The sequence below is a fragment of the Artibeus jamaicensis genome, unplaced genomic scaffold (assembly GCF_021234435.1).
Source record: "Artibeus jamaicensis isolate MK-2021 breed Jamaican fruit bat unplaced genomic scaffold, CSHL_Jam_final scaffold_847, whole genome shotgun sequence".
In the NCBI taxonomy this organism is placed as follows: domain Eukaryota; kingdom Metazoa; phylum Chordata; class Mammalia; order Chiroptera; family Phyllostomidae; genus Artibeus; species Artibeus jamaicensis.
In genome coordinates this window covers 15713216-15732857 of record NW_026522057.1, presented here as the reverse complement: position 1 = coordinate 15732857, position 19642 = coordinate 15713216, and the positions used below count along the sequence as shown (strand labels likewise).

General features: G+C 46.7%; 1 protein-coding gene across 1 annotated transcript in view; it reads right to left on the bottom strand.

Annotated features, from left to right (window-relative positions):
- The window catches only part of PAFAH2 (platelet activating factor acetylhydrolase 2), a 32351-nt gene extending 13981 nt beyond the window's left edge, over positions 1 to 18370 (bottom strand). Inside the window, exons 1-7 of the mRNA XM_037135871.2 lie at positions 18285 to 18370; positions 11924 to 12037; positions 10828 to 10981; positions 9937 to 10033; positions 5120 to 5188; positions 4613 to 4754; positions 3285 to 3398 (exon numbers count right to left, since the gene is read on the bottom strand). Coding sequence (XP_036991766.2) covers positions 3285 to 3398; positions 4613 to 4754; positions 5120 to 5188; positions 9937 to 10033; positions 10828 to 10981; positions 11924 to 12013 — 666 coding nt within the window. The 5' untranslated portion in view covers positions 12014 to 12037; positions 18285 to 18370. The remainder of the gene's footprint in view (positions 1 to 3284; positions 3399 to 4612; positions 4755 to 5119; positions 5189 to 9936; positions 10034 to 10827; positions 10982 to 11923; positions 12038 to 18284) is intronic.
- Between the last annotated feature and the right edge of the window lie 1272 nt (positions 18371 to 19642).

Genomic DNA, 19642 nt, shown 5'->3' with positions numbered 1-19642 from the left:
AGCAGACAACTTGGCCAAGTCAGAAACTGCAGAGTATTTTTTTGAGGAATTCTTCAGGGGCAAGAGGAAGAAACAGTGAGACGGTGATGCAGAAGCCCAATCCCGTGGGTGAGCCCCTCCCTGCCGCCGCACTACTATGAACCTGCCCACAGGAGAGCAACCTGTCAGGCAACCCCTGGACTGAACAGCCTTCTGTAGGCAGGAATTCTAAACACCACGTTTTTCATCTTTATTTTTGCAATCTCACCACCTACAATACCTGGACTAGAGCAGACATTCAAATACTTATGAATCAATGAGTAGATAAAAATACGTGATTCCAACCGGACCCATCTAAGAGCACAGTCAGAGTAAAACCTCTGCATCCTCTAGATCCCTGCCTTGAAACTGGTCCAGCGGGGTGACACACCCGCCAAGTCCAGGACAGGACGGGGAGCTCCCGCTGCCTGTCCGCTTTGCCCCGAGGCAAGGCCTGCTGGTGGACAAACCGATGCAGGTCCTACTTCCCCTGGATCTCTGTCCTGCTTTTATCCAGCAGAGAGTGCGTGTGCTCGCTGGAATATGCTCTGCTCGTATCTACTTCTAGTTGTCTCTAGAAGCCTTCGGGGCACAGCGATATAAAAAGCCGCTGCAGCTGTCAGCTAAGGGGCTTGGGAAACCTCTGTAGGCTTTGCCACCCATCCTCTGCCCTGAACCCTCCTTCTCTCCAATTTCTACCCCAAGGCTTTATAGTTAAATTCTCTCCCTTTGCTCAGGGCCTCCAGATAAGCAACCCGGTAGGTGGCCTGTTCAGGTATTTTTATAGGTTAATATATTCTAAAATCAGGAGTATATAGAGAAGTCTCCCACCTACCACATTCCCTTTCCACATAGTCGCCACTCCCTGCCCCCACACAGGTAAGTTTCTTACGGGTGTTTGCAGAGCTTACTAACACACATGTGGGTAAACATGAATATATACTTCCTCACTTTTTATGCAAGGGATATTGTGTCTTACCTTTTTGCATCATAATGTCAGTAAATAAAGAGCTACATTTTTTATAGCTACATTTGATTTCACCACAGTACAGACAGCTAGTGATCACCAAATCTGTTCCTCCCCTCCCTGGACTCACAGCGGTTAGATGTGGCCTTGTGACCCCGTTCTAGCCAACAGAACGAGAGTGAAAGTAAAATCTCGACTTCAGGCCTAGTCTGTACAAACTATTTTGTACAATTCTCCATGCCCTTTCCTGTTCCTGGCTTAATGTACACAGTGAAGCTGGGTTTCATGAGTGGAAGAGGGCAGAGCTGCAAGATAGAAGGAGCCTGGATCCCCGAGTCACCCCTGGCACAGCAGCACCCATTTTGGATTTCGTGTGGGAGAGAAATAAATTTCTATTGTGTTAAGCCAATGTGATCTGGGGTTTATGTATTACAGCAATTAGCATTACCCAAATGAATACATCCTTTGTTCCATAATCTGTTAAACCAGTCCCCTTACGGGTGAACATTTAGGATACTGTCAATCTTTTGCTGTTACAAACAACACTGGAAGGAATGACCCTGTGTATATATCATGTTGCACATATACAGGTATCTGCAGAATAAATTTTGAGAAATGGAAATTGCTGGGTCAAAAGATACGTGCATTTGTACTGCTATAGCTATTGCCAAACTGCCTTGAATGGAGCAATCTCTATGTTCATGGGCAATGTATCTGCTTCCCCACAGCTTGGCCAACAAGAATGAATACTCAGTTTTCAGACCTTACTCAATCTGATAGGTGAACATTTACTTGGCCTTTTTTATTCTGTATTTTTCCAAAAGGCCACCTCGTAACTAACCCAACCACACTGTAGCCTGCCATTCCCCGTGTGTCTCCAGCTCGCAGGCATGCGGGCTGGACTTCACTGCCTGCAAGCCCTGCTTCTCTGGTCGGGGCTGACAGACACACAAAACAGTTGGCAAAGCGCTCCAGATTTTAGATTCTGCCTTACCTACTGGCCACCAAGGCAGATGCTTCTCCCTGAAGATTTACCAGAGCCTTGAAAAGGTATTTTCTAGCCCTGGTTGGTGTGGCTCAGTGGACTGAGTGCTGGCATGAGAACCAAAGGGTTGCTACTTCGATTCCCAGTCAGGGCACATGCCTGGGTTGTGGGCCAGGTCCCCAGCAGGGGCATGTGAGAGGCAACCACACACTGATGTTTCTTTCCCTCTCTTTCTTCCTCCTTTCCCCTGTCTCTAAAAATAAACAAATAAAATCTTTTTAAAGAAAGGATATGTTCTAAAGAGGCTTTGGGGCAGCATACAGCACCATCATGAGATCCAAAAGCCCCAATTTACATTTTAATTCTACTACTTACTCGGTTGTGTAACCTTGAGAAGATACTTAGCCTCTTAGATCCTTGGTTTCCTTCTGTGTGAAGAGATAATAACACTTATGGACTACATGTGTGTGAGGGGCTCTTACACAGTAAGGTCTCATTTAAGCAGTAATTATTATTTTATGCGTGTTTGTTAAGTGAAGAAAAAGACCACAAAACAGCATCCATGAAATAATATTAACTGGAAGGACAAATATCAAAATGTCAAAATAACTCTGTTTCTTTTTTATGTTTTTATGTGGTTTCTTAATTCTCTAAATAGAGCCTGAGCTACCTTTGAAATTAGAGGTGAAAAGACTGGGCGGGGGAGGAAAATGTACCTAATTGGCACCAAACTGCCAGGGCAGTTTCTACCCTGTTGGGAATTCTTGGGGTTCTCTCAAAGAAAGGAATTAGCCTGCATGCAGGGAACATAGGTTTTTTGCTGCCAGAAAGCCCTTCCTTTGGGGAAGGGACAATCATTCCCTCATCCATGTGGCCCGGTGGGGCTGTCAGAAGTGGGTGTGTAACCCAGGCAGGCCAATCAGATTACCCTATCCCTCTGGCACAGTGATTGGCTCAGAAGGGGCATGTGACCCAAGCAGAGCCAGGGCCTTCCCCAGATTAGTGGAAGCTAGTAGTCTCTTTTCCTTTTAAATCTGGAGCTGTGCTGAAATGGAGGTTGGGCCACCAGCAACTAACTATTCTGGTGAGGATAAAGCCCACATGCATAGCAGTGCCAGAGCTTTGACAGCAACGTTTGAGACGCTGGATCTGACTACGCTGGCTAAAAGCCAGTCTGCCTTTGGTCTTCCTAGTTATTTGAGCCAGTAAATTCTCTTTGGGTTTAAGCTAGTAAGTTAGGTAGGTCCCTGTTACATGTAACCAAGAAAGTCCTGATGAATACATGAGTTTGGGTCATCCCAGTTGCTGTCATACCTTCAAAGTCACCAGATCCAACCCACCAGGCAAGACATTGAGGACTGTCTGCCCAGCAGTGACCTCCTGCAGGATCCTCAACACCCGCGTACACTCGTTGACCCGCTGATGCACCTGCAACAGAGACAGTCCCAGTGGGAACTGGAACTCTGCACAAACCATCATGGGAGAATCTCACTCCCCTGCAGGGCCAACGCCGCGTTCAGAGACAGTGTGCTCACCTCCACCTCTGCGAGCACCGTGGGCCCCACATGCTGAGAAAGCCTCAGCTCCTTCTCAGTAACTCACATAAATACCACCTAATGGTACAAGGGAGTCAGACCTGCTCTTTACACTCTGTCTACCCATAGGGTTGTCAGGAGGACCAAATAAGACAATGTTATACAAACAAAAGGAGCCCTGGTCAGTGCAGCTCACTTGGCTAGAGCATCGTCCTGTAAACTGAAGGGTGGTGGGTTTGATTCCTGGTCAGAGCACATGCCTAGATGCAGTCTCCGGTCAGGGTGTGTATGAGGCAACTCGGGTTGGGCCATGTACAAGAGGCAACCAATTGATGTTTCTCCCCGCCTTCCTCCTCTCCCTCCCTTTCCATCTCTCTAAAATTAATAAGCACGTCCTCAAGTGAGGATTTTAAAAAGAGGAAATAAGGGTTCTCTTATTATTAACCAGTATTAGATTCTACTTGCCCATTTATTGCACACATCTGTTTTTTGTCTGCCTAGTACTTACCCATTTCACTTCTGCTATCCCTGCCTTTGAGGACTACCCCCCACCCTACAAAAAGAAAAAATTTAATGATGTATTTCTGATGGGAATTTTCTGGATTGGTAGTTTACGAGTCTCTCCCGAGAACTTCTCATACTGCAGCTTGCAGCAGGGGTGGGGGGTTGGGGGAGCAACCTCTAAACAGTCCCATTCTCTCAGATGATGAGGTCAAACATATGCGAATTCAGAGCTGTCAAGAACCGTGGTTCTAACTTCATAAAGTAAAGCCAGTTTGCATATGAGACCAACCAGCGGAGGACACAGGAATGAGAATGAAAAACAAACTCCAATGGCATTTGAGTCTGGTTCCAGGGGACTTGCCCTTTCTACAAGTCCACTTACATAAGCCAATCAATTCTCCTTTTTGCCTAGCAAGCTTAAGTTGGGTTTCTGTCACTTGCACTTATAGAGTCTTGATTAATACCCCGTTTCTCCTAATTGATGTGACAAGCCCAGACTCATTAAGACTGAGATTTTGAGACAGAAGGTTAGTGAAGTCTTCTCAGTGACTGCAGTACAAGGAGGACAGGCTTATTCTTTTTCCCTGGTTGGCACAAGTGTACCTGGCAATTCCGAACATCAAATTCCTTCTCCCCTTCCTTAATTCGACGGTAGGGAATCCATTCCTCCTCCAGCAGCTCATTAGCGGTCTGGTTCTCTTCGGGGGCCTGCTTGCAGAAACACGTGGTTGCAGCTGACCCATCCCTGAAATACATACGCCGCAAGAGAGAAATCAGAAGACACCCTGAGCTTATTTCTCCCTTTACCAAATCCTCCTTTTCAGCCAAGACACTCTGGACCATCCTTTAGCTAACAGGGAAGAAGATCTGGAGGCATGGGTAGAAAAGTAGGAAAAACACGGATTTTAGAGACTGACCTGGGTTTGAACCCCAACTCAGCTGTGTCACTTTCGGCAAGTATAATAATTGAACACCTTGGAACCTTGCTTTGCTTACCTTTAAAATGGGCATGATACCTGCATGGTGGCTGTGAGGATCGGGGGACTAGCCTATCTCCTAGCCCGGTGCGGGCACCCAATCCATGGTAGTCCTGAGGCTGTCATCCCTCACCTGTGCTCTACCGCAGCAACCACGAAGCCACGGGAGGCCAGCTCCATGCAGAAAGCTGAATACAGTGTCCTAGAGATTCCGGAAGAAACAGAAAAGTGATCAGAAAAATGGCCACCCTTAGTTCCCATACTAACCATACTCTGCTGGTGACCATCTCAGCAGATTGAACGGAGGAAGTTTCATTTGTAGAGGCCTTTCGCAAGGTGCTTTCTTCAGCCAGAATATCCCTGCTCTCACTGAGGCTCCAAACGTCGTCCTCTGGGAAGTGCGCACAGATCAGCCCACGGTGTTTCCCCACCTCTAGTGACTCATCGCCACACACACCCTCCACCCCTGCCAGTCTGGCTACTTCAACAGTGGTATTTTTAAAAAATTTATTTATTTCCGTTTAGAGAGGGGATGAGAGGAAGAAAGAGAGGGAGGGAGACATCCATGCGTGGTTGCCTTTCGCACACCTGCACTGGGGACCTGGCCAGCAACTCAGGCATGTGCTCTAGGCTGGGAACTGAACCAGGGACCCTTGGTTTGCAGGCCTGCACTCAATCCACTGAGCCACACCAGCCAGGGCAACAGCTGCATTTTTATTGTTAGACTGCATGTCTCCCAAGTGAAGTGGTTAGCACCTTGAGGACAGGGACTCTGGCTATTTCTTTAATGTGCAAATATGCATCTATGATTTAGCATGTGGAATTTCTGTCTGTCCTCCAACTTTACAGAAAAAGGAAAAAGAACCATGGCAGACACTGCCAAGTGCCCATTCCAAATACCTTTCCTCCTTCCTCCTCAATAATAGACTCTGATTTTGAGTTAAAAACACCATCATATCAATGTATGACATTTCCCAGCCTCCTCTCCAGCCAGGTTTGCCTGTGTGATTAAGTTCTAGCCCAGCAATAGAGATATACTAACTTCAGTAATTTAAAACTTTATAGTAAATATACTTTTAAAAGTTAAAAAAAAGGTGGAACTATTGTTAATATTTAACCCAATGTAGCCAAACAAGATCACTTCAACAAATAATCAAACTTTAAAAAAATAATTTAGGCCCAGGCTGGCGTAGCTCAGTGGATTGAGCACAGGCTTCGAACCAAAAGGTTGCCAGTTCAATTCCCAGTCAGGGCACATGCCTGGGTTGCAGGCCAGGTCCCAAGTGCGAGGCGTGTGAGAGGCAACCACACATTAATGTTTCTCTCCCTCTCTTTATCCCTCCTTTCCCTCTCTCTAAAAATAAATAAATAAAATCTTTAAAAAATAATTCATTATTTTAGTACATTTTTCTAATATGAAGTCTTTAAAATCCAGCGTGTACTTCATGTTTACATCACATCTCAGTTGGGACCAGCTATATTTCAAATGCTCAGAAGCCACGTGGCTAGAAGCTACTATAATGGATGGAGCAGCTCTAGTCAACGGGATGTGAGCAGCTGTTTAATACAGAACTCGCAGGAAATCTCCTTAAAGATGAGAAGGCTCCCTTCCTATTGCCGGGAATGTGGATGTAATGGTTACAGCGGAAACAGCCACCCTGGGTCGTGGGAAGTCGCCCGCCCGTGGCAGAGCAAGATGGTCAGAGAAGTCTGCTTCTCTGAAAACTTTGTGGAACTACCACGTCAGCCCTGTCTACTTCCAGCTCTCCTTTATCTGCAAAAGAAATCAACATTATTTAGGTCACTGTTATTTGGGGTTTTTCTGTTAAACACAACTTCCCTGCATCCTAATTGATTCAGGGAGGTCAGTTTCTTAAATTTCTTTTTCTCCTGGGAGGCAATGTCTAAAAATAAGAGTAAGAGAGATTTCTGATCCCTTTCTAGTTCAAACTGTGTAACCTTGGGCCAGTCTGCCTTTCTGAGCCTGTCTGCTCACCTGGAAAATATGTACCCTCCCTGCCTACACCAAAGGATTGAGTAGAAAGCAAAGGAGATAAGGGCCCAGAGCCACCGGTTAGGGAGTGTTTAAAGGGACACACCCATCCCTGGGATGGGAAATCACAAGTTTATGACCCACAGGAAGGATTTCAGAGCCTGAATCAACCAGACACTACCAAAGAACACCATTTCCTTTCCCTCCCCTCTTCTTGGAATTTTGCTCTGGTTAATGAAGAGTATTTATTTATAACTGGTTCACCCAGACCTATTGAGGTGTGAAGTCTCGATTTAGATGCTAGACCAAAAAGGCCATGCTCACCTGCTGTCTATATAAAATACCCGTGAACTTAGGAGAAAATGTTTCTTAGCTTCTTTCCCCCACTAGACTCCCTTTCTGAGGGCAGTGCTCTACCTTATTCACAACAGAAAACCCAACCCCAGCATGGGCCCTGGCACACGGCAGATGCTAAATTTACTAAGAACGCGATGTTGAAACCACCTACTTGTCTTTCTAGCCTCATCTCATATCAGTTGTCCACTTCCTGCCATGGGCCATAGTTACGCGAGTGCGTACTTAGGCTCCTCTGGGGGTATGAATTCTTTGTTTTATTTATCTCCGTATGTATCACCTTCCTCTCATGCCAGGAGGCTGGCACGGAGAGGTGCTCGACAGATATTTTCTGAATGAACGAGGACCTATAGAAACAAAGCCTTTGTATTCGTTCAGTGAATAGTTATTGGGAAACAGTTACTGCCCAGGTACTGCCCTATGCACTGGGAGAGATACGAGACAGAGAGTCTCTGTCTTCAGGCAGCTTACAATAGGGTAGAAGAGACAGACATTAAAGAGTAAGCATACAAACAGTTAATTTGTTACAATTAAGTACTGAGAAGTACAGCCTGTCTTATGAAAGAAGATTACTAGAACACTTAACCTAATACAATGTAGGGGTCAGGATGGGTGCCCCAACTAAATGACATACACACTAAGACCTTGAAGGTAATTTGGAGTTAGCTAGGCAAAAGAGGGAGAGAGGGAAGAGAAAGAGAGGAGCAAAAGAACATATGAGGTCTGTCTGGGAAAAGTCCAGCCAGTGTTAATACAACGAGCACGGTTTGTGCGACACCCATGTATTGTGGCAGCCCAGGCGAGTGGACTGGAATGCTCATGCGTGAACAATGACGACTTCACTGTACTAGTCAGTGGGGGCGGTAGATACCACTGAATGAGCATGCGCACTGTGTGGCGGTCGCATTTAAAATCACTGAGCACTCAGAGTAGAGGAAGAAATCTGCACCAAATTGAGATAAGCTTGAACATTCCTCCACAAAAACTATTTGGATGATTCAGAAGTTCACAGCTGTGGGCAACTGGTGATTGGCAGCTTCATCATGACAACATGCCTGCTCATGCATCGTGTCTTGTGCAGAGTTTTCAGTGAAGCATCAAATCACGCAGGTGACTCACCCCCCTATAGCCCACAGTTGACTTCTGTGGCTCCTGGCTTTTTCCAAAACTAAAATCACCCTTGAAAGGGAAGAGATTTCAGACTGTTGCTGAGATTTAGGAAAGTACAACGGGGCAGCTGATGGCGACTGGGAGAACTGTGTGAGGTCCCCAGGTGCCTACTTTGAAGGGGGCTGAGCATCATTGTCCTATGTACAATGTTTCTTGTATCTAGTATCTTCTTCGATAAATGTCTGTTTTTCATATTACATGGATACCTTCTGGACAGACCATATATATTCCAGGTAAAGGGAACAGCCACAGCACAGCACCAATGAAACCGGAGGCAGAAATTGACACAGTGCCTTATAGAAGGGAAAGAAGGTCAGTGTGTGTGGAGAGATGGGGTGGAACAAGTAGCAAGAAATGAGGCTGGAAACTTTGTCCAGGACCTGCCTCCAGGTAAGACCATGAAGAGCTGAATTAAGTACAAAGGGCTAGTAGGGAAGTTCACTCATTCATTCAATAGATATTTACTGAGCACCTCCTACCTGCCAGGCACTGCTTTAGACACTGGAACGACAAGGTCATATTTGGTTTTAAAATAGGACTCCGTGGCTACAGTGTACACAATGGCTGAGGGGACGAGAAGGCAAAAGTAGATGCCTTTGAGAAGTGTAACACTCTGGAACATACACCAGACTGAGATATGCTAATGAACGGATGTAGAGAACATTCACAAGTTTAAATAGAACACAGGTACTACAGTTATTAAGCTAAATAACTCTCCAAGGTGAGAAATCAGAATTCATGGAAAGAATTCTGACTGGACATTGACTTATAAAACCTGGGGAGAGTCTCCCAAAGTCTGGTAAATGAGCTCTTACAGTTCCCAAGCAGGGTTCACACCCGGGTTCCTCCACGGAGAAGTGAAGAGGACTGTGCGTGTGTGCTCGTGCTAGGTGCCGGTGTAACAGAACCCTCCCAAACTGCCCGGGGGAGCAGCCTCCCCCCTTGACAGATGATGAAATTTGGGCTCAGAGTTCTACAACTGTCCCAAGCTCACACACAGCACAGGTGGCCTGGCTGGGATTTAAAGGTGAGGCCGAGAACTCTACAAGGGCAGGAAGCGAGTCTGTCTATGCGCTGCTCTGTCAGTGCAGAGTTATCCTTCACTGTCCGTTGAATAAATGACTCTGACAATAAAGCCCAAGTTCCTAATATTTCTTGACTATTATATAGGGAGAAAGCGAAAAGTGTTGATTGATATAAATGCTGGATCAGGAACAGTGAAGGACGTGAAGCCTGTGGAAAGGCTCTGCCATGTGAAAGGAGCTTAGGAAAGGCCTTTGAGAGGAGGTGGACCCAGTGCTATGGAATGAGGCAGATGGTAGATAAGACAGCGGGCAGATGGAAATGTCTGTTTCTCCGGCCTTTGAGAATAAGACTCCGCAGCTGCCACCAGGCACGGAATATGACAAGGTCTAAGAAAGAGAAGCTCTTACCTGAAGCCTCCCAGGCCATGCGAGAAGATGATCAAGGGGTATCCAGAGTCCTTTGTCTTAAAGGGGCCATTCCAGCTAACAGGCAGGCGACAAGACCCTAGAAGAGACACGGGCTACAGAATCTCTGGCTGCCCCCGAGCTGTAATCCCAAGGGCAGGCTGGGCACAGGCAAGTGTGGGAACACAGATCCTTCCTTTCTGGAGGACCACCATGTACCCCCGAGCAGTCTGGGGAAACCAATCACCTTTTCATTTCCCCTCTTCGCTCCTAGAAAGCATGAACACGATAGAAAATAGGAAGATAAATCCAAATGGGAAGTACTGAACCACCAGGGGGTAAATCCCTGAGATGCCAAGGCAGTAGGTAGAGTTTCTAATGGTGGGGCCTTTGGGGAAAGTGGATGATTCAACGTGACCCCACCTACAAGAGCAGAGAACGGGCAGGGAAACTGCAGGAGACAGTATGTTCTTTGGCAGTTCATGCTTCTTTAATCTACACAGCTGGCACAGAGTGGGGATGACATGCCAAGTAAATAAGTAATAGCCACCACATATGCAGCACAGTCTCTGTCTGACACTACACGAGAGGCTTCACATGTGTCCCAGAGCAGCCTGCAAAGGCGGGTATCTGTGCAGGCTGCGTAACCTGCCTACAGCATCTTACAGCGAATGAGTGATAAAGTCTCGACTCAGATCCAGGACAGTCTATAATTCTCTCCCCATGCTCTTATTATATAATTCTCCCTCACTCTCTACCCACTGCTGGCTAATGGATGCCCCACTACAAAATAGCTGGACAATGCAAGCTATAAGGGACTGGGTGTACCTGGGGATCTCCTAGGAACATAACCAAGAAGCTGGGAATGCATCTAGGGCTGAGGCCAGCTCTTACCCACAGCCAGGTTGAAGAGCAAACCCCACCAGCGCTTATTAAACTGCAGATAATCAGCCAGGCCAGTGCAGTACTCATAGCGGGGAATCCACAGGGGCTGCTCTGTGGCCTCCTCTGCCTCCTGGCAGGGGTAGAAGAGTCGGAAGAAGCTCCCCTGTAGGGAAGAAGAGAGCAGCTGCTCAGAGCAAGACACCCCAGCACTGCTTCAGTCGGTGTTTGGGGCACCAGCACAGCATCACAATGGGAAAACTTTATTTTCAATTTACATATCTGAGTTTTGTATTCAGAAAATCCAGAAAGAAGCAATTTTATTCTTAGAATACACATGAAGTTTGTATTATTTCAAATAGCCAACTGTATTCTGAATGACATCTGGGGGACACCAAAATCTTTTCCGTGCTTGGGACGTTGACAGATTTAAATCTGGCCCCGCACCCGGCCTGGAGGAAGCCTGGAGTGAGAGATTAGCCCTGGCGCTGACTGGGGCGGCATCGGCAGGTCGCCCCTAGGCTGGCACTGGGGAAGCAGCACTGCACGCCTTTTCCCCAGGAGTAGGTAAGAGGTTTACCAGGACATATGTGCCTCTCACAAGGGACAGGGGCGTGCACGGGCCAGCAGAGAAGGAGGCTAGAAACTGATGGGGGAAAAGTAGGGAACTGAAGCAGGAGGGGAAAGAAATGAAGGCAGGAGAGGAGGAGGAGGAGACTGTCTTCCCTTCCTGGTTGGGAGTCACAGGCCGGGGCACACGGTCCACTGCCCTTCCTCTCACAGACGCAATGAGTCTGAGATCAATAACCTTTCCGGGATCAGCATCTGCTCTCGAGACGGGTGAAAGGATCTGAAAGCTGCCTTTGAAGCCAGGGCCGCCTTTCCTCTAACTGGCAAAAGAACTTACTATCTCTACTGAGAGGTTTCTAACTGGGAGAAGGAAGGAAAAGGTCAGGGAAGACAGACCGGGAGCTCTATAGGCAAACCCAGATCAGCTCTAACTCAGTTTCCCCACCTGGAACTGCACCATCAGACTGGCTATCGGGGGTAAGTCACGGAGCGGGCAGAGGCGGTGCAGCTGTGCAGAGACGGAGCTGCAGACACTTACCTGGGGACTCTGGCCCTCCATCACATCCCCGCAGCCCACACGGTGGGGTCCGGTGATAGGTGGAAAGCCCACGGACTGGTTGACCCCCATCTCATCGGACCAGCTGAACCTGGGCTGGAGGGAAGAACACAGAACAACCTCTTTCTGGTTCCCTCTTAGCTTCCGGTGGCTTATGTGTGTCATCTGTCACCCCTGACCACCCCTTCTTATCGCCCCGTCCTCCCTGCCAGTGACTCATTCAATCTTTCGCATCATCTGCTTTGCTACATCGCCTTTGCCAAGGTTTAGGGGCCGCTTTTCCTGTTGCTGGGGGAGGAGTGGAAAGATGTCTGTGAAGAGCAGAGCGCATTTCTATGCTTCTCAAAACCCACCAGTAAGTATTGACTTTGCACTCAGCAGAGTAGTAACTGCTGCAGAGAGTGTAACACAGATCTTGTTCCCATGAGGCAAAGAACAACTACTTATGTCTATTATTTCCTGTGTCAGCATTGAACTTAGATCTTTACATACACTACACCACCTCATTCTCTCAACAAACCATCTGAGGAAGGCGCTCGGTTAATTAAGACCGTGTTGTAGAGGTGAGGAAACTAAGGCAGAGAGAGGTTGAAGAACTCTCGCAAGTCACACTGCTTATGGGTGGCAAAACCCAGGTCTGTCTGACCCAGACCTGAGGTCTTGGTCCTTACTGATCCTGCTCATGGGGGACAGCCGACCCTTGAACAACGTGGATTTGAACTGCACGGGTCTGCTTATACACAGACTTTTTTCAGTAAGCATATAGTTGGCCCTCCATTTCTCTGGGTTTCACATCTTCAGATTCGAATCAACAGGAGAGCAAAACCAGCATTTTTGACCCCTGCCTGGGAATCTGCAGATGGGAACGGCCAACTGGATGTGTTCTAAGGCATTTTATATACGAAATTTGAGCATCTGTAGATATTGGTGTCTATGGTGGGGGTGGGGGGTGGGGAGGGCTGGAACCAATCCCCTGTAGATACTGAAGCACAATTTCAGTTAAGTTTCGGGGAAGTCAAAAGTTATGCATGGATTTTCGACTGCGTGAGGGTCAGCACCCCCAACTCCTGCGTTGTTCAAGGGCCAACTGTAAAGTTACAAAAGCACTGACCTAAACTGTTGACTGTAAAGGTGACACTTATCCTAGGCCTTGAGACTGAGGGAGACTGAGGAAGATTTAGAAGCAGGGAAGAAAAAGAAAAGCACTTCCAGACAGGACATAATGTAAGAGGGAAATGCAGAGACAGGAAAGAGTGTGACGGAGGCAGCAGCTCAAGCAGGAGCCTTTGGCGGTGGCAGCTGTGCATGTTTCTGACCGGAAAACATCCCTGTGACTTGGCTGCTTCCTGCACTGGGGCCAAGGCCAGTGCTCTGCACCCCTCTTCAATCCCATCAGCACCAGCACTGCCATCATTATTTATACTTACTCTGTGCCAGGAACCACACTAAGTGCTTTACATGTATTATTTAATTGAATCCTTTCAACAGTCCTCTGAGATAATTACTGTTATCTCATCTTATAGATGAGGGAAATGATGCTTGATAAAGGCAGGTACTTTACCCAAGAACACACAGCTAACAGAGCCAGAATCTGATCATGGGTGGCATGGCTCTGACGGGGAGACCATCATCGGACTTCTCGGTATCCACTCTATCTTGCCCTCCAACGCAGTAGCTTTGTGATTTGGCTGTGGCTGACCCATCCCTAACCTCCAGAGTGGGGCTAACTGACCTGAGCCAATCAGTCCTTCGTGTCTCTGGTCAGTGTTCAGATAAAGAGTGGGTACATGACATACGTTGGTCTGATCAGAGTAAAGCCTGGGACTTTGGTTTGATGGCTAAGGATGGAAAAGTTCTTTCTTGTGTGAACTAGAGTGATGTGCAGATATAAAGCCTTGAACTGCCCGTTGCAGCTACTTTGCTACCTTGAGGATGAAGCTACGTGGCAGACCAGAGAGAATCAGAAAAAGAGCCATATTTGAAGACATTAGGAATCTCTGGATTAGACTATACCTGAAACCTGACCCAATCCTAGACTTTCTAGTTACATAAATCTCCCTTTTTGTTTAAACCACTGAGTTTAGATTTCTATTGGTTGAAACAAAAGCATCTAAACTGATATACACTGAGCCCTGAGCCCACATTTTTAATTACTACATTATTCTGCTTTCTTTAAGATGCTCGGAGTTGGGCCCTCGCTGGTGTAGCTGAGTGGATTGAGCACCAGCCTGCAAACCAAAGGGTTGCTGGTTTGGTTCCAAATCAGGACACATGCCTGGGTTGTGGGCCAGGGCCCCAGTAGGAGGTGTGTGAGAAGCAACCACAAACTGATGTTCCTTTCCCTCTCTTTCTCCTTCCCTTCCCCTCTGTATAAAAATAAATAAAATAAAATAACAATGCTCTGAGTTGGATCAGAGTTCAAGCCAAAGCATGTCTGGCAAGAAGAGACCTTAGAGATCATTTCTGTCCATCCTCCCCACAGTCTTCTCCACCCTACCTCCACCTCCCCACTGGCCTGGTACATACTGAACACATGTGCTTTACTGGTGAAGAAATCAAGGTCCTAAGTCATTTGTGAGCAGCTCAAGGTCACAGGCAGAACTATTATTATATATACACCTCCTGATTGCCAACGATCTGGTGCCGTGGAAAACACCAAACACCCAATAATCTTAATGTTATTCCATTTGACTTTGGAAAATAATAAATGATTTTCTTTCCACTGCAGACTTCATCTTGTTTCTCTGAAGCAAAATTCAAAGGAAACCCAATTCTTTTTAAGACTCTGAGCTAAACTCCCGGTGCAGTCAGTGGACCGTGTAGCCAGAGTACAACGAAAGTCGTGCTGCTGAGTCTCAGACGCCGGCCTTTCCCCTCGTTGCTAATGGCATACGAAAGGCCTGTGCTGGGGCAGGAGACACATATCACCCACATGACAATGAAGCAGCGGAAGGTTCTAACTGTCATATAAGAGGGTCAGATAAAATACTGCAGGAGTTCTGAGAAGAGAGCTTCTGAGAAGAGAGCTCCTTTAGCTTGGGAGTGGAGGAGAAAGGGGAAAAGGTTGACTCTCAAGTAGGAGGAGAGCGAAAGCAGGAAAGAGAGAGCTCGCATAAGAAAACATGGACAGTCGGTGAGGGATGCTGGCTGAGAAATGGAAGGTGTGACCAGAACTGGAGGGTGGCAGCCCCTCCAGCACTCGATTATGGAGTTGGAATCGGCCCTGAAAATGAGGTTGTAGATATGAGAGGGGTGAAGTCTGAAAAACCCAAGTCTGAGCGCCAGCTCCTTCGCTGCTAGCTTTCTCACCTGGGGCAAGTTATCTGCTCTCTCTAAGACTGATTCCCCATCTGTACAATGGGAATACTATCCATCTTTATAGGGTTGCTATGGAGATAAAATGAAATAGTGCATTTTAAGCACCTAGTGTAGAACTTGGCTCTCAGGAAGTACCCAGGAAATATCTGTTGGTGGAATGAAAAGTAGAAATAAGATTTGGCAGCTGAGTGGGTTTGGGGAGTCAGGGGAGAAAGAAGAACCAATGGTGAGTCAGGTTTCAGAATTGGATAGAATGATAGCAGCTTCTTATGGGGAGAGATTTTGGTCTTATCCCACAAAGAATAGTACTTGGGATTAGAATCGGGATAAGCGAACTTAAAAACAGCTAAACAGGGAGAGTAGAACCCTCTGGGAGTCCTGGGAAGATGATCAACTAAATTAAGTTTGTAAAGAAATAAAAACTAAAGAAGCTAATTGGCCACAGTGAGGCTAACATGAAAATGAATCTGCACTCCTGAGCTCACACTGACTGATGCCCGAGGAGAATGGGGAAGTGGAAAAATCCAATCTGACTTGCAAACTTTGCCTAAGCAACATCCACACAGAACATCCAGAGTCATTATAGTAAATGCTATGAAATTTTCCAAAGAAATCAGCCCAGGTAGCTCTACCTTCTTTTGCTCACCTTACCTAAACAATTCATAGTGGTGCTTGTCTATAAGACTCTCTGCCCTTCCAAACCTGCCCCACTCATCGAGGCCCCATAAAATCCCTGGTCTTCTCTGAAGCTTCCCCTAGTTCTTCCAACCTTTCCTCCTCTCAACTCTAGACACTGTCTGCACCCCGCCTATCCTCCCTCACACCAATAACCAATCACAGGCTGCCTTACAACAGTTCTTTGGATTAGTATTATCCTAGCAGTTTTCCATCAGTGACTTGCTTACAAGTGGTCCAAGCAGAATCAAGATCAGCGGTTCCTGAACCTATCTTTGCAATTACCTGGGAAACTTCAAAAATAGAGATTTTAGGGTCTCCATTCCCAGAGATCAGGTAATTTTAAAAAGCTTCCCAGTGTTTCTGATCGAGGTTTCAAAACCTCTGGTCCAGGTGGTACACAGGGTTCTTCTTTTATTCAGACACCTGTGCATGCATCATTTACTGAGAGTTCCATCCCATCCTTTTCACAAAGGGCTCCAGTTCGTTTTCATAGTAATGAAATGATGGCCATAATTTCATTTGGTTTAATCCCATGACCACCAGAAGCATATTCCTGCTACTCACTAGGCTTAATGTAGTGTCCTGCAATAAGAGGTCTTAATAATCAATTTATCCAATACATGCCAAGTTCTTACATACTTACACCTTATGTCTTCAGATATACTAGACTGTATTTTGTACTTCTTTGTAGGTCAAACCAATCTAACTTCTTGCTCTCCCCACATAGTAGGGACCCAATAAATGTTCCTTTATTTGGATTTTATTTAAGCTCCCTCAATTCTTTAATCTTTTTATCTAAAAATGAGGTTATATGTTATAGTGAAGAAAGGCTTCGGTGACATCTAAGTTCCAGGTCTGCCAGTTAATTAGCTGTGTGTTCTTGGGCAAGTCCCTTCAATTTTAGTCTTCAATTCTAGTCCTCTGATAATTTATCCACATGACAGAAACAATAGCAATCACTCACTGATGATGATTAAATAATATATGTAAAGCACTGACATTTAGAAGGCACTGTAACCATAGATGGTAGCTCTATGGTAGGTTGTATGTATAACTAACTCTCTTTGAGCCCAACTTCCTTACATGTAAAATGGGGGCATAGTAAAATTTAAGAAAATTGATATTGCCTAGCGCCTGGTCCATTTTAAGTGCTCATAAAATGTTAGGAATTAACTACCAATACTACGTCTCTGTTTTGTCATAGCTAGCCAAGCCACACTATACCATACCATACCAAGGTCTCTTTAATTTTTTTGTGGGTTAAACTCTTTAACAAAATAGATTCTTTCCTCCCAGCCTCTTCCGGCCTGAGACACCTCTACCAAAACCACAATCTATTAAACAGGCCCACAAGAGCCCAGAGGGAATGAATAGGGCTTATGCTGCAGCTGTCTGTCTCCTGCTGGGGTCCTATTTCCAGTGAGCAGGAACTTCCCTTCTACCAGCTGTGTGGACTCCTCATCACTGGCTATTTCAGGACCGAGTTCAAGATAAGCTCTTCTTTGGGGCTGCCTTTCAGGGAAAGCTCTCTGGAGACTTCAAGCTCATTAGTCTGACCTTTGGGTCTCTGGAGGAAGTGAGGAAATATCCTGCTGCTCTTCGACAGTGGAGACACCAAGCACTCAGAGGACAGGTTTGAGCAACAAGGGGGCAGAGCTAAAAAAGGAGCCAAGATAAGATTGTTCCAGTGCATTAATAATTATAACAAAAATAATCTCTCTCGCTTGTGGAGGCTTTACAGTTTACATAGCACTTTCACACATAGTAGCTTATTGGCTGCACAACGCAGCCTCTTCCTAAGAGTGACAGAAAGACTGTCATCTCCATTTTGCAGATGAAGAAAGTGAGTCCCAGAGAAGTATGGTTTGCCCAAGATCACACAGCGAGTGAGCTGTCGACTTGGACTAGAGCCCGTGTCTGCTGACTTCCAGTCCTGACTAGGCTTTTCCGCGGACTGAGAAGTGGTAGCGAGCCTTCTTCCACTAGCAAGAAAAACAGCAAAGAGAGGGTAAGAGTGAAGCACATAGGAGGCGTGGCACCTTTTAAAGTCCAGATTTCAGACAAGTGACGCTGTGGGCTCAGGATGGGGTTATGGGGGCTGGGTTCCAAGACGAGAGCGCAGGATGGGTGAGATTCCAGGGGCGCCGGGAGTGAAGGCTGGAGAAGCCAGGGGGAAGAGTTAAGAGCGTGGGGTGGCTGATGGAGGCGTCTGAATAGGAACCAGAAAGGACGAGAAATTAATGTGAAGTTCCAGAAATAAGAAGAGGAGAATCAAACCGGGCTGGAATTTGAAAAAATCTGCAGACACCGCAGTTGAGAACAGGAGCTTTTGCGCTATCAGACTTACCAAGTCAAGTTGACCTGAGATCTCAGAAGCAGCCCGACCGTCACCTAGTCACCTCGAGGGAAACGAAAAAACTGCCTAGGAGCCCATGGCCCTTTGGTAGTTGTAGTTTCTAGAACTCAACACTGGTGCTGGAAAGCATTTCCCGCCTCTCTGTCACGAACTATAACTCCCGTGGTGCACTGTGCGGGATTGCGAATTTTGAGTCCCCCCCCACCCCCGCTCCGAACTACAATTCCCACAGTTCAATGCGGCCTTTTGTTGCTGGGTAAAACCACCCAAGGCAAGAGTTGCGGTACGATTCTTCCCCCTGGTGGTCAAGGAGGTGCCGCCACGACTACGAGGCTACAGCAGAGGTTTCTGCCTGCAGTCCTTTTGGCAACCAGCCTCCTCGCCCTTCCTTAAATAATTCCCGGGCATACCAAGAAATAGCGTGGTTTCACTTTATTTTTACCGAGGGTTGGGGAGGTTGGAATTGTTTCGTGTCTGCCCGCAGCTTTGTTACCTTTGAGAACGAGACATTATTCAAGTTAAGGGCACATTTCTAACCAATCTTTACCTGTTCACACGAGATTTTTTCATTGTCTCCAAGCCCCTTCATCTGCCCTCACGTTGCTGACCCTGTGCTGGTTCTTAGGGACACATTGGTGAACAAGATACCGTCCCCAACCTCAAAATAATTCACAGTCTAGCAGAGGATTCCACCAAATGAATAATGACAGCACAGTGATATATGCTCTAGTGGGGGAAACGCAGGGGGTTGTGGGAACCTTGAATAGTGGCACTTGCATAGGGGGAAATGGAGCCAGCAAGGCTTCTTAGAGATCTCACAGAGAAGTTAAAACTGAAAACTGGAAGAATAGCACTTAGGAGTACAGGGAGTGTGAAGAATGTTTTACACTCTGCTGGAGCGCGGAGTGTGAGGAATGGAATGGAGAGAGTGAGAGAGACCCGGGGTGATAGGCAGCACAGCATCCTCGTGAGTCTTACAAGCTTCCATAAGAAATTTGGATCGTTCAGGCAGCTCAGAAACTTTCACTGGCTTCCTACTACCGCCTGAATGAGGTCCCTACTCATTAGCCTGGCATTCATAGGCCTTCCCTAACCTGCTCCCCTACCTTCCTCTCCAAAAGTGTTGTTCATACTCATCTCTGACAGGAATCCCTTCTCTTCTGCCTTGGTCTGCTCCCAGCTACATTTACCTCCTCACCATTGTCGGGGTGTATCAGATTCTTAGTTCCTTCCACACTCACGCTCTTCCCACCACTAGGTACATTTATTTACCTGCCTGGTGTCCTGTCTAAGCCCGTTCTTCCTTGGAAATTCCTCTAGGTCCTCCTTTTCTCTCCATGAAGCTCTCC